Genomic DNA, 14459 nt, shown 5'->3' on the forward strand with positions numbered 1-14459 from the left:
GTTCTCTACTCGGTAAGCTGAGAGTTGTAATTGAATATTATAATCTTCTAAGGTTGAATTGCAGCCAATGTAAGCCGGCAAATTATCGATCATACTTAAGATTTACACGCCACAAGGAATCATGGCATCTATGCCAATCACGGTATTAGCCAAGAGGATATCCCTATAAAATTTACTACCTATATGCCTGTACCGTAGTATAGAAACGAGAAGGCTAATTAGAGGCCAGACCCCTATATGACGTCGAGTATACGGAGCGCACGGACACTTTTACGCACAGACGGGTTTTAGGATTTCCTCCCCTAAAGAGCTTCATGCAGGACGCCTCCCGACTGGTATTCCGTATTATATTGTGATAGAATATTACAGTATATCATTCATATACATCTATAAGCATACCTATATATATAATATATGGACAACATTGGATATAAGCTAGAGTGCAGTATCCCAAGCTGAAAAGAGTGGAAGGTCCATCCATGGACACATTTTTGCCTTTTCTTTGCTGGGACGAACTACAGGAAAAACAGGAAATGGCATCCTTGAAAATGACACCCATACTACGGAGTATAGTAATACAGTTTCCGGTATTAGGGCCCAGCAGTTCGGGCAGAAGTGATGAGCGGACTTGATACGATTGGAGGTAAAATGATATATAGCCAGGGCCGGAGTAACCTATATTTTGTACATATAATATAAGTATTAGCTATACAGAGAAGGTCTTGGGAAATTTTTAAATAAGAATCATCATACGTTGGGCAACCATGGTCGGCCGTTTGCTTACTTGGCATTTTTCACGATGGGCTTTCTAGTCTAGTCTATTGCAATCTGCAATCTGTTAGGATCCATGGGAATTGCCAATTCACCCTATTAAGGCTGTCCACGGATAAGTCCTCGACGTAAAGACCCAAGGTGGCAAATCCGCCACTAGGAGAGAACATCACATTAGGACTACATACATATGTAGATGCACATGTGTATAATCTTTTAAAATGATCAGTACTGTGTATAGGAATATAAAGATCTTAGATTAATCTGCAAACAGTTTGGAATTTCAGAGCTGACAGCCCCACTAGGTATGCGTAAAACCTGGAATTTGATATACAATATTGTATTCAATTTCCCTAATCAATTAACAGTTATGAACCATATTTTATTTTATATTTTTTTATTAACATAATTTCTATACCATTCTTGACCATCGTGGTAAATTTATTTTGGCTCTTGGCGTCCCGATCATCGCTCTACCCTATTACCCACCCAACCTCCCCCTTCGACTCTTCAACTCTCCCCTCTTGTCTCGGTCTCTCTACACATCTTTTTTCTCTTTCTTTTTTTTTTCTTTAATTCTTACAGCTGCTTAGCTGTTTTGCCTTTCCTTTTCACATTACTTTCGGGTCTCTTATTCTTGATTGATTCCGATCTCGCTCCCCACTTCAATCCCCGAGAACTGGCCATCCGAATGAGCCTAAAACTGAATTATTTATAGCATCTGCTACAACGGCACTCCTTTTTTTTTTGACTCGAGTCCCCACGTGTGGATGTGGGATCATTCAAATCCTCGTGCAGTAGCAGGTCTACCTCGTGTCCTTCCCCCTAAGGCGACAACCCGCTGTCCGGTACACGGTTTCCGTTGCATAGTTGTCGCCATCCCTTTTGACCTCACGAAAGTAATGCCGACCTGTTCGTGCGTGCCAACAGAGCTTCTTGCCAGCTCACCTTGAACCAATTATTACGAGGGGAACCCCCCAAAAAAGTGTTGAATTGGAGGATGTTCAACTAGGATGCTCAACTGCACTCTCGGCACAGCTGCCTCGGCCTTCTCCCTTTGAAATAATATCACGAAAGAAGGAAGAGGGGAATATGACGGAAATTCGGTCCTCGCAAGCTGGTCTGGAGGATCCGGATCAGTTAGCTCGGAATCGTCATGTCTCAAAAAATCACAAGCGGAACCTCAGCCGGTCCGACGAGTCATCGGAACTACCATCTGCGTCGAACGACCATCCCGAGTCCCGCCCCCGTCCAAATCATCCGCGGAACAACCGTCCATTATTACCGATGTGTCAGAAGCCACAGCGACCTTCCGCCAGGCCTTCCCAAGCCTTTACGGTGCCCGAACCCCCTCGAATCGCTCCTCATCGAGTTCCCTACAAGCCCTCAACGAAGGTATCGTGGTCGATGTCCGATCGGAAAATGGAAGCATTGGAAGGACCACTCGACGAGCCTCGAGACACTCGGATCATCAATTACCGGTTTACCCCGATCAATCCTATGCCTCCCTCCAGTCTCAGGTGCATCCCACCTGGCATCCACCCTACCTCGCAGAACCAGACCCGCTACCCAGACACTCTTATGCCCGTGGTATCCGTACCGCGGGTAACACTCCGGTGTCGAGCCCAGGGCTCTTCTCTATGAGACACTCTCGTGTGGGAACGCCCTCCGGGTCGGACGATGACGTCTCGACGGGAAGCTCACTCCTCCATCCATCACATCTTCAACCGCCGAAGGAGACACACACCGCTGAAGTGGATCGGGACATGGTTACGGGAAACAAAACCATCAATCAATATGAGATCCTCGAAGAGCTTGGACGTGGTGAACATGGCAAAGTGAAACTAGGTCAGCATGTTGTAACTAAGCAGAAGGTCGCCATCAAGATTGTCCAGCGGTACTCCACTCGCCGTCGGTTAGGCAAGTTAGGCAACCCAGAAGACAAAGTGAAGAAGGAGGTGGCTATTCTGAAGAAGGCACGGCATCCAAACGTGGTCAGCCTGCTCGAAGTCATCGACGATCCGAATCGACAAAAGGTGTACATTGTGCTGGAGTATGTTGAAAATGGCGAGATTGTCTGGCGCAAGAAGGGCCTACGAGAAATTGTTCACGTCGACAAGCTACGCCTTGAGCGGGAAAAGAATGGAATCCCAGACACTCCTGCGTTTCTGGAAGAGAGCCACCAATTCATTCGAACTGCTCAGCATCTGCGACGGCAACGGGAAAGGGCTCGTGAGCGGATTGAAGCACAAGCTGCTGATGCCCAGCAAGGGCCAATCCCCGCCTGGAGTTTGGAGCACGGTGCGGAATCTTCAGACGAGGAGGATGACGAGTCTGGTCTTCCTATCAGGAGATCATCTAGCCGGTCTATTGCAGTAACAGATGACTCAAGTCCATCCTTCACCCAGGACCCGTCTCTAAGTGCCGTCGAGGGCAGCATGTATGGCGCCTATTCAGATTACCCCTTCGAACGTCGCTCCAGCACAGCCTCTAGTAGCTTTGGTTACGCCCCCTCTGAACCCGAGTGGTCTGCGGAGGGCGACGACATGGCATTCGTTCCTTGTTTGACTATTGCTGAAGCCCGCAGCGCATTCCGGGACTCGGTACTTGGCCTGAGAATACCTCCACTACCAGGGTATCATCCACCGGGACATCAAGCCAGCCAATTTGCTCGTCACCAGCACTCATCGGGTGAAGATCTCCGATTTCGGTGTTTCCTACCTAGGACGCCCAATGCGCGACGAGGAAGAAGAGCAGGTGGGCGAGACCGATGCGACGGAATTGGACGATGCCCGTGAATTGTCCAAGACTGTCGGTACCCCGGCTTTCTATGCTCCCGAATTATGTTATACAGGCGATGACTTTGTGGAGACCATTGGGTCGATCCCTAAGATCACTGGCGCGGTCGACGTTTGGTCGCTCGGTGTCACATTGTACGGAATGATTTTTGGTCGCCTACCGTTTGTTTCGGATGATGGGTACAGCATGTTCCAGACCATCGTTAAGAAGGAAGTCTTTATTCCACGGAAGCGCCTTGTGCCCGTGATGGATGAGGCGTCTGACTCAAATCAGTGGAACCTGAGAAATGACGATGAGCTCGTCTATGAGGACATCGACGATGAGCTATACGACCTGCTCAGGCGCCTGTTGACCAAAGACCCGATCAAAAGAATCACCCTGAAAGAGATCAAACACCACCCTTGGACACTCCATGGTCTTCCCAACCCTCGAATCTGGATTGAGGAGACTGACCCTGGCTACCAAAGTAAGGGTAAGCGAATCGAGGTCTCGAATGAAGAAGTTACAAGCGCTGTCAGCAAAGTTCCCTTCATTCAACGCGTTCGGTCCAATGTCGCCAAATGGTTCGGCAGTCGATCGAAGGACAAGGAACCCCGCAAGCGCACATCGAGCACAACACCGTCTACCGAGACCCTATCGTCTGCCTCAAGCAACAACACATTCGGGAAAACCTCCCGCGACAGCCGTCGGTCCAGTTTGCGAGGGGACGAGGAATTTCTCCGGCCGCTCAAAATTGGCAGTCAAGGACACCCACTAGCCCAGAGCGTTACTGCAAGCCCGGTGGATGAAGGCGATTGGGCATCTTATTTCGATGCCGTGCAGCCAGCTGCAGCAAAGCTTGCTGCTGCGAACAAGGTCGCCACTCCACCTCCTGCCGTGACACCCCGACCTGGTCCTCCTCGTCGCGCAAAGTCCTCAATGTCTACAGCAGAATCCTCAAAGACGGTCAAGCCATCTGGTTCCGATGCCCCATCGACTGGTCGGCCGTTTTCCATCATTGAAGCGCTAGGACCGACCAACTTCGGTAGTCTTTTCAGTGGAGCTAGTCGACGGGCATCACGAGGCAGTCGAAGTCGGCGCACTTCTCCGTCTGGCGAGTCAGGATCTATACATGCGGATGGAGAACGTTGTTCTGCTGAGCCTAGCATCGCTGTCAGCAATGCATCTGCCCATGGTCAAGTGCGCACCCCGGCCTGTGGCATGAAGAGGAACATCCTTCTGCCGAGCAATTGGTCCCTAGTCATGTCGGCCGGCGCAAGCGATCTTCGCAACTCGAAGATGCATCACCTGCAGAATCTCTCAACCTCACAAGGGATGCACTCCTGCGCCGCAGACGGAGCGACATCGATGCGAATGAAGGCGGTACTCTAAGAGTTGACTATGCGATGTACTCTACTGAATCGCTCCTTCTGCCGCCCATCACCCCACCTGCCAACCAGGGATGTCCCGACAACACCAACAATGGGTTAGCCACTTCCACCTCGGCCACTATCTCTTCCTCTTCTGCCGACGACTTCACCAGCGGCATGTCCCAGAGTGCCTCGCACCCCAGCATTCCGTCCGTCGTCTCAAACGCATCGTCTCTTTCCGGTGATGGTTACTCGGCCAAGGGCAATAACTTGGACGAAGTACCCTCAATGCTCCGGACCGGAGAGACACTCAAACCCCTTCGTCCTACCTCGCTTCGGTCGTCCGAAGAGGACGAGTCGAGGTACTACTGCGATGACGAGGACGAGGATGAGTCGGAAGATGAAGGCCTTGTGATCGGGAAACGCAAGCCGCCTCCCAAGGCTGCTGCATCGGATATTCCGTCGTAGCTATCGTACTGAAATGTGGCCGGTCCCGATCAGTCCAGTCCAATCCACCTCTTCACATTTGATCCGCCCCGCCTACCACCTTTACAACACCCACATTATCTACCGCCCCTTCCTCCTTCCCTCGACACTTCCTAACTGTTTCCTAGTGAAGTTGTTGTATATCACCAAACTTCGTTGTGATTCTCTTTCTGTCCCGGTTCCCGGCAGGCTGATATCTGGAAATTGTTCCTAGAAATTGTTCCATACATTCTACATGGTCTGTACATATACTCGAACTCGCATGGACGTCCATTGGTGCCTCGTTGCGAAGAATTCCTTGTTGCCCTCCGAGCGGCTCCGTCTGCATATCTGTTCTGTTCTCGTTGAGTCCAGTGTCTGTGACTGAATATGTAGGGCAGAGAATCCCTCAGTGCATTTCAGGGGTTTCTTTTTCTTTTTCTTTTTTTCGTTTGTTCTTCTTTTCTTGGTCTTATGCATGGATGAGGGGCCAGATTGCTTTTATTTCTTTTTAACTGTATGTAATGTTGACTTTGTCAAAACCGGGTTGGGTTTTCGGGGCCATATTTTGGATCCCTTGATCCTCGAGGGACAGAGTGTCTCTTGGGGAATTTGAGCAATTGCGACATGACTGATATGTGATGCTGGGAGGCGAGATGTCTAGCGTGTGATGAAGAAATGAAATTATTTGGAGGTTTGGGACTTTGGATTATCCCTCCCCCTGAGATGAACCTGTTTCACGTATACTGTATATTGTAGAAGATTCCGTGCCTAAAATGGATGCCATACTTCGTCATCGACGGGATGGTTTAAATCCATCGGAGTTCCACATCGGATTATATTGTCTCACTTTGCAATCTCAGCAATGTACTTCCACCAATGATATTGTCACAGGATTGAAGATTGTCCCTTGGCGTCTGGGTCTTCAGGGTTCAACTATGCATAGAGATCACCACTTCCCCTGTCTCAGCTCCTGTTTCACAACGGGAGCTAACCCAATAAAAGCTGTAAGGGTTCAGTCCGGACAATTTTCTCCTTCTAGCCTTGTATAAGACATAATGGGGGAATTTTCGGGGAAATTTGGAATCCGCTACGATATATACATTAGAAAGATGCCAGGTGCGTAGGAGAGTAGATTGAATAAAGCCCAATCTCTACAATTCTTCCCCTCTGCTTTGTAGAGCTATCGATCTGAATTATTTCATTCGACTCTAACAAGTGGTTGCCCACCATGCTTCCCCACCTCCTTCTAGCTGCCGCCCAGCTCTTCGCCTCAACATCCGCCGCATTAACCTACAATGGCGCCGATATCTCTTCCATCCTAGTCGAGGAAGGTAAAGGCGTTTCTTACAAAAATCTCGCTGGCACACCGGAAAAGCTGGAAACAATCCTCTCGGCCAGCGGTGTCAACTCTGTTCGCCAGCGTATCTGGGTGAATCCCAGTGATGGATCGTACGACCTGAACTATAATGTTAAGCTCGCGAAGAGGGTACAGGCCCAAGGCATGAGCACCTATCTTGACTTGCATTACAGTGATACGTGGGCGGACCCGAAATCACAGGTAAGAAAATAACATTTCCAAACAAGATCGACTGTTTGATCTAATGACTGACCTACTTCTTCAGACCACTCCCTCGGGCTGGTCCACAACCGACATTGGGATCCTAGCCGGGCAAGTGTATGACTACACACTCGACGTATGCAACACGTTCGCGGCCAACAATATCAATGTAGACATCGTCTCCATCGGCAACGAAATTCGCAACGGCCTGCTATGGCCCCTGGGCGGAACAAGCAGCTACAACAACATTGCACGGCTTCTGCACTCCGCCGCGTGGGGTGTGAAAGACTCCAAGCTGGCAACCACTCCCAAGATCATGATCCACCTCGACAACGGCTGGGACTCGGGCGCACAGTCGTACTTCTACGATCAAGTTCTGGCACCTGGGTCTGGGCTCGTTTCTACGGACTTCGACTACATTGGTGTCTCTTATTACCCCTTCTATAGCGCGGATGCCACGCTCGCTGCGCTGAAGACGAGTCTTACGAATCTGCACTCTAAGTACAAGAAGGAGACGCTGGTTGTCGAGACGAACTGGCCGTTTAGTTGTCCCAAACCCGAGTTTGCATTCCCGTCCGATCTCAAGGATATTCCATTTTCGGTTGAAGGGCAGCAGACTTTCCTTCAGAGGCTTGCTAAGACTGTGGACGAAGTTGGTGGGTTGGGCATTTACTACTGGGAGCCTGCTTGGGTTGATAACGCAGGACTTGGAAGCAGTTGCGATGATAACTTGTTCTTTGCTTGGTCGAATGATCAGGCTAGGGCTAGTCTAGATACATTGGGCGGTCTGTGAGAGTTTCGTATCGCAATATCTCACCTAAGTGATGAAGTATACAGGGTTTGGCCCTGTCACCTGATCTGACACTTGGCTCGTATCAGATATGGGCTATGCATGGTCTGTAAGGAGGTGAAGTTAGGCAACAATCAGGAAACATCGAATTCGAACAAGGTCCATAGACAAGGCAGATTGTTGAAATGTGCCTTGCCCAATATCTTATATCCCTTATACCCAAATAGGACTAGTGCCCATGGGCCTCAGCTGGGTGGCTGTGCAAAAGCTAAGGCCAAGTCCTCTTTAGCGTTCACCCCTCCACTTTGGGACCACTTTGGGAGAGGAAAGTGCTTCACGGCCCAACATGTATAACGTTTAACAGGCAGCGCTTTTTTTCCTCAATTGAACCTCTGAGAAATGCATACATATATAAAAATAGTCTGAGTTCGCCTATCGGTTATCAGGGTGGACACTGATAATGCCAATGTGGGGAGAGACCCATTTGGGGTTCTTTTGGAGGAACTTGTAGTACTAATAGAAGAAGGTGGGAACTTTGTCTCCTTTACGCTTAGGGCACCCACAGGGGAATATTATGAGGAATATCATATATTACAATAATAATCCCCAGAAGTCCAGAGTCCACTCCGCATGTACAACACACGAACTTGCTATACAACAGACGTGTTTATCCTAGACCGCCTTGCGCACGTGAAAACGCCTTAACCTTCTAACTTCTCCCTCATTTACCCTGTCATTGCGGACCTCTTGTCAAACCCAAGGTATCATTGCTCTCGGAGATGATGAGGCAGTCTGGCGACCGCTGACAACTAGCTCAGAGGCTAATTCGCGTGCCGGACCCGATCCTGGACCCTTGCGAATGACATCCCACCACATCGTCAGACATCATTCTCCCTACATCACCAGGCCTTCACGACCCTGACAGATCTGCTCGTCTAATCTACCCCCGTCGCCGAACCTTTGCGCTATATACAATCCCTACTCCGTCCCTCGTCTCTGATTACAACTCCAGCTCGGTGCTCGTGAAAGAGCCCCCACCCGCGCGCATTTCGCAAACATGGCCTCGCATGATCAGAACCAGGGCACGGCCTATTGCTCCGAGGATATGAAGCATCGGAGCGTGAGCCCTTCGCCGCACGGCCAACAATATCACGACCCCAACTCCGGTGGATTAGGAGTTGACCCCTCCATGGCCTCTTATTCGACAAACCCCTCCTTTCAGAACCACGACAGCAGCATTGGTGGTGCCGAAGCATATGCGTACCCAAGCTACCTTGCTGGGGCGCCCCCGACACAGACATTATCACCGCCGGCGGACCATAGCTATGCTCCAACCATCAATACCAATAATCTTCCGATATCGCAGTCGTTCGAGACAAGCTTGGTCAATCAGCTCGAGCACTCTTCGACAAGTCTCAGGCCGATGCAGGGCGATGAAAACTTCTCCAATATGCTCAACTCGAATCACCCAGAATTGGACTTTTCTCTTTACCAGAATCACAGCCCCAATAGCGCTTCCACCCCCGAGTACGATTCTTCGTTGTTGCTAGACCCGCAAATGCACCAGCGCCAGTCAATCAACCAAGCGATAAATCCCGCTGATCTCGTCAGCCCCATCTCGAATCCTTCAGTATCTTCGCACCCATCATCGCGAGATCAGCAGAATTCCTCACCTGGCCCCATGTCTCCTCCAGGATCCACACCAGGTGCATACTACACCCCTCGACATTCACGACACACTTCCCTTGACCCAGCTACTGCGGCATATTTGACCGCCCAGCCAGGTCCAGACTGGCAGTCGGTTATGAATAATGTCTCCTTCCAGGGCCATCGACGTGCACCATCTGAGGTGTCCGAGGTCTCGTCGGCCAACCACTCCCCCTACTTGTCTCAACACGAGTTCGATGGTATTGAGAACAATGCGTCGCCTTCTTTGGCCCCCCAAAGTGATCCAAATCTATACGACAATGGCCTAGGCATGGAATCCTTCACGTTGTCAGAGCAGCATCAACAGGGGATCAGTCCCCTCCACAGCCCGTATATCTCTCCGCGGTTGATGCCACAGCAGGGGGGGTGAGATGGTGCCGAATAATTCCTATCTCACTCAGTTCCCCTCGGCGCCGACAGATATGTACGGAATGCCCCAAGAGGACATGATGAACATGAACCAATTGAACAATCCTCCGGGCGACATTGGTCAAGCTTCACAGATGGCCCCTCCATCGATCAATGTTGAATTTGCCCCGCCATTGCGGAATCCAACCGTTGATACATCTAAATCCACCGCGGATTTTGACTCATTGAGCCCTCCCGCTATGCGTAAGTGCTCATCCACAACCGGTTTGATTGATACGATACTTACCCGAACTTAGGATCCCGTGTTCGTAGCAAATCCGATCCTTATCACCCTGCTTCCCGCTCACGCTCTCCTGCAACTTCCTCGACGTCTCTGGAGCCCCGAGTTCCGGCCAGCCCACGGTCTTTGTCCCCCGTTGGATCGGTTGGCTCTCACTCGCGCAGTAGCCCCAGTTCGCGGGATCCCTCGCCCTCACGATCAAACCGCCGCCTCTCTACCTCGTCAATCGAGAACCGGAACTACATCCTAGATCTCGCCGATCCGCAAAGACCCGGAGCAGCACCCGGGGAGCCAAAACGAATCCAGAAACACCCGGCTACCTTCCAGTGCACCTTATGTCCGAAACGCTTTACCCGCGCATACAATCTGCGATCCCATCTCCGCACCCACACTGATGAACGACCATTCGTGTGCACAGTGTGCGGTAAAGCATTTGCACGGCAGCACGACCGCAAACGCCACGAAGGCCTCCATTCCGGCGAAAAGAAATTCGTCTGCCGCGGCGAGCTCTCGCGAAGCGGACAGTGGGGTTGTGGCCGCCGCTTCGCCCGTGCAGATGCTCTGGGCCGCCACTTCCGCTCCGAGGCGGGCCGGGTATGCATCAAGCCTCTCCTCGACGAGGAGTCGCAAGAGCGTGACCGTGTCTTGCTAGAGCGACAGCAGCAGCAACAACAATCGCCGTCCGGCCATCTCCAGCCTATCCCCCAGCCGCTCGTTATGCCCAACATGCCTGGTATGGATGGGCAATCGACGGGCAACTTCGTTCTCCCTGCGGCTCTTCTGGCGCAATACCCGGCTCTGCAGACGTTGCAGTGGGACCAGATCTCGGCTGTGGGTGATGATCCCAGTGATATTGGTGGGCGGAGTAGCTTTGATGCTAGCTCCGGTGGTGAGTTTGGTTTTGATGAGGATGATTCGGGAATGGGTGGTGGTTATGGTAGTAACCAGGGGAGTATGTACGGTGTCAATAACTCTGGTCAGATGTTGGGGGTTAATCCTGGGGACCCTGGGTATTCTGATCAGAAGTGGACTGGATGACACTGGTATGTTCTGCTTCCTTTCTTCTTCTTCTTCTTCTTCTTCTTCTTCTCCTTCTTCTTCCTTCTTCCTTCTTTCCCTGTTTCAGGTTTCAAAAAGGATATTGCATGATGCATTCCATCTGCATAAAGCCGGATCTTTTGTTTCAATTCCGCCTGTATAGAAAGGCTTGTTGGCGTTCAGATATAGGATGCTCTCGGGGATGTCTGGGGATTTCCGAAGCTCGGCAATCAGGACATGATTGTCTTGGTGTTTTTGTTTTTCTTTTTTTCCTGGTCTTGCTAGACATCGGTGTTTCTTATGCCGTGGTTTTGGTCATTTGTGTTTCATTCTCATTCTCTTGGTCATTCAACCTCCCTTTCCAGGTGGCTACTGTTCTGGCTATCCCATTACTTATGAAAGAACCAGACATCATGATGCTTTTTTATGATATTCCCATCCTCATTTCATGCCCAGCTACTTTTTCCCTTTCTTTTCTTCCATCATGAATTCTGTCTCGTTTTGATGTCACAGCTCCAAAACTATATACCATGACATGCAATGAATGAATTGTGCTCAATCCAATGAGTTGGCCATCCCAGCCGAGTACTTATTTACTATACCAACTTCATCTTACACCACTTACACTTCAGGGAATCAAGAAACAATAGAATACAGATCACATTGGATATCATCTAGTCGGCAAAACAAATCTAAAACCAAAATTCACCATATACAAGGCGAGGGACTACTTACTACAATGCAATCGAACCAAATCATCAACTCCAGCTCGCACGCAACAACCCACTTTTATGGTGTTAAAACAGTCTGAAATCCACCTTCACCTGCTCCCTCTCTTCAAGAGTGCGCCTTCTTAGCCAACAAGTTCAGAGCACTACCAGCAAGGATGAAAGCACACTGATCCTGACTGAAAGTGTGCTGAACAGGAACATCAAACACCTCCCCGGTCTTCTGCTTAGTAACACGCAGCTTGATCTCACCTTGTCCACCAGCTTGCAGCACATCATAAAGACCAACAGTATCAACCTTATCACAAGCATCGATACGGTCATAGTCCTCGCGGTTCGCAAATGTAAGAGGCACAACACCCTGCTTCTTAAGGTTCGTCTCGTGGATGCGGGCAAAGCTCTTAGAAACAATAACCCGGCCGCCGAGGTAGCGCGGCTGCAGCGCGGCGTGCTCGCGCGCAGATCCCTCGCCGTAGTTATCCTCCGCAACGACGAGCCACGAGATTCCGCGCTCCTTCCATGCCTCCGCGAGCTCGGGGATACCGTACTTGTTGCCCGCTTCGTCGTAGGCGACGTTCGTCTCGCCCGTTGCGGCATTGACGGCGCCGATCAGTGTGTTCGCGGAGATGTTGGGCAGGTGGCCCTTGTACTTTAGCCATGGGCCTGCGGCGGAGATAGTGTCGGTCGTGCACTGGCCCTTCACTTTGTAGAGGACTTGCAGACCGGAGAGATCGCCCTTAGGGAAAGGCTCGAAGGGCTCGAGGATGGCGAGGCGGTCGGAGGTCGGGGAGACAACGACTTCGGCGCTTGCGTCTGGGACGGCGGCTGTGGGGAGGAAGTTGGGGTTACCTTCTTCGAAGCCGGCGCTGGGGAGATCGAAGCCGCTGGGGGGCTGGAACTTGAAGGTTGAGCCGTCTGGTGCGGTCAGGGAGTCGGTCATAGGGTTGAAGGTTGTGCTGCCGGAGTAGGCGAGCGCGGTGACGAGTTCCGGTGAGGCGAGGAAGTTCATTGTTCGCCGGTTGCCGTCGTTGCGGCCGGGGAAGTTGCGGTTGTAGGAGGTGAAGATGGCGTTGTCTTCGCCCTTAGGGACGCCGTCGGTGCGCTTCCATTGGCCGATGCAGGGACCGCAGGCGTTGGCGAGGACGACGCCGCCGGCTTCGGAGAAGGTGTTTAGGGTTTGATCGCGGTCGAGAGTGGCGCGGATCTGTTCACTGCCGGGGGTGATGAAGAAATCCGCCTTGGGCTTGAGGCCTGCTGCGGTGGCCTGCTTGACGAGATCCTCGGCGCGGGTCATGTCTTCGTACGAGGAGTTGGTGCAGCTACCGATGAGGCCGGCGCCGAAGGTCTCGGGCCACTTCTTCTCACGGACGGTGTCGGCGAACTTAGACAGCGGTACCGAGAAGTCGGGGGTGAAGGGTCCGTTGATATGCGGCTCAAGCTCGGACAGGTTGATGGTGACCAGCTGGTCATACTCAGCCTTAGTGTCGGCGCGTAGCAAGCTCGAGGGGCCGGCGGCGGCAACCTCAGAAGCGGCATCGGCGACGTGACCGCGGTGGGTCGACTGCAGGTAGGGAACCATACTAGGCGAGAAGGGGAAGACCGAGGTGGTAGCACCCACCTCAGCACCCATGTTACAGCAGGTAGCCATACCAGTGCAGCTCAAAGTCTCGACACCAGGACCGTGATACTCGATGATAGAGCCAGTGCCACCGCGGACAGTCAGCTTGCCAGCCAGGGACAGAATGATATCCTTAGGCGAAGCCCATCCGTTGAGCTTGCCCTCGAGGCGAACACCGAGAATCTTAGGGGCCTTCAGCTCCCAAGGAGCATCGACAAGCGCATCCACGGCGTCGGCACCACCGACACCGATAGCAATAGCACCAAGACCACCTCCGTTAGGAGTGTGGCTGTCCGTACCGAGCATCATCAATCCAGGGGCGGCGTAGTTCTCCAGCACGCTCTGGTGGATGATACCAGCACCTGGAGGCCAGAACTCAATACCGTAACGCTTGGCAGCACTCTCTAGGAAGTCGAACACCTCACTGTTACCCTTGATTGAAGCCGGCAGATCGGTATCCGCACCGCGCTCACCGACGATCATGTGGTCGCAGTGGATACTAGCCGGGACGGCGGTGGAGGGAAGACCACAGGACATGAATTGGAGCAGAGCCATCTGGGCCGAAGCATCCTGCATGGCGACGCGGTCGGGCTTCAGTTTCAGGTTGGCCTTGCCTCGAACATCGCGGCCGTTGTTGGTCCCGGTGAGCAATGACTCCTCGGCATTGTCCAGATGGGCGTAAAGGATCTTCTCAGCGAGGGTGAGGGCGCGGTCGGAGCCAAGGACTCGGCGGACTTGTTCGAGGTTGCGGACGAGCTTGGGATATGGGGGCATGCGGGAGGAGGAGGCCTCGGTGGCTAGGCCACGGGCGAAGAGCCGTTGTGAGGAGAGCCGTGTGGCCATCTATGAGGTGTTAGTTTTGCCCAATTGAATTGTCTTCTATTCACTTACGCCGCGAGAGGCAGAAACCCGCTGCCAAACTAGCTGGCTCACCATCTTCACTGTCAATTTTGGAGAGAAGGGAAGGAGAAGATGTTCCCTTTT

The 14459-nt window shown here is 51.8% G+C and overlaps 5 protein-coding genes across 5 annotated transcripts; 4 read left to right on the top strand and 1 right to left on the bottom strand.

Moving 5' to 3' along the window:
- Positions 1 to 1863: 1863 nt before the first annotated feature.
- N7519_001928 (putative serine/threonine protein kinase) lies at positions 1864 to 5387 on the top strand (the record flags this gene model as incomplete). The annotated part of the gene is made up of 4 exons (XM_057288706.1): positions 1864 to 1891; positions 1948 to 3374; positions 3430 to 4667; positions 4751 to 5387. The coding sequence occupies 4 exons, from the start codon at positions 1864 to 1866 to the stop codon at positions 5385 to 5387; spliced, it is 3330 nt and encodes a 1109-aa protein (XP_057149908.1).
- A 1228-nt stretch (positions 5388 to 6615) lies between these two features.
- Positions 6616 to 7738, top strand: N7519_001929 (uncharacterized protein; the record flags this gene model as incomplete). Its single annotated transcript, XM_057288707.1, has 2 exons — positions 6616 to 6945; positions 7010 to 7738. 2 exons carry the CDS (start codon positions 6616 to 6618, stop codon positions 7736 to 7738), a joined length of 1059 nt encoding a protein of 352 aa, XP_057149909.1.
- Positions 7739 to 8792: 1054 nt separating this feature from the next.
- On the top strand, positions 8793 to 9812 carry N7519_001930 (uncharacterized protein; the record flags this gene model as incomplete). The annotated part of the gene is made up of 1 exon (XM_057288708.1): positions 8793 to 9812. One exon carries the CDS (start codon positions 8793 to 8795, stop codon positions 9810 to 9812), a length of 1020 nt encoding a protein of 339 aa, XP_057149910.1.
- Positions 9813 to 9864: 52 nt separating this feature from the next.
- N7519_001931 (C2H2-type zinc finger protein) lies at positions 9865 to 11129 on the top strand (the record flags this gene model as incomplete). Its single annotated transcript, XM_057288709.1, has 2 exons — positions 9865 to 10054; positions 10108 to 11129. The coding sequence occupies 2 exons, from the start codon at positions 9865 to 9867 to the stop codon at positions 11127 to 11129; spliced, it is 1212 nt and encodes a 403-aa protein (XP_057149911.1).
- An 837-nt stretch (positions 11130 to 11966) lies between these two features.
- On the bottom strand, positions 11967 to 14411 carry N7519_001932 (aconitate hydratase ACO2; the record flags this gene model as incomplete). Its single annotated transcript, XM_057288710.1, has 2 exons — positions 11967 to 14318; positions 14367 to 14411. The coding sequence occupies 2 exons, from the start codon at positions 14409 to 14411 to the stop codon at positions 11967 to 11969; spliced, it is 2397 nt and encodes a 798-aa protein (XP_057149912.1).
- Positions 14412 to 14459: the final 48 nt, after the last annotated feature.

This window comes from Penicillium mononematosum, assembly GCF_028829835.1.
Source record: "Penicillium mononematosum strain IBT 11891 chromosome Unknown utg000002l:1.0-8112719.0:1.0-8118358.0, whole genome shotgun sequence".
Classification (NCBI taxonomy): domain Eukaryota; kingdom Fungi; phylum Ascomycota; class Eurotiomycetes; order Eurotiales; family Aspergillaceae; genus Penicillium; species Penicillium mononematosum.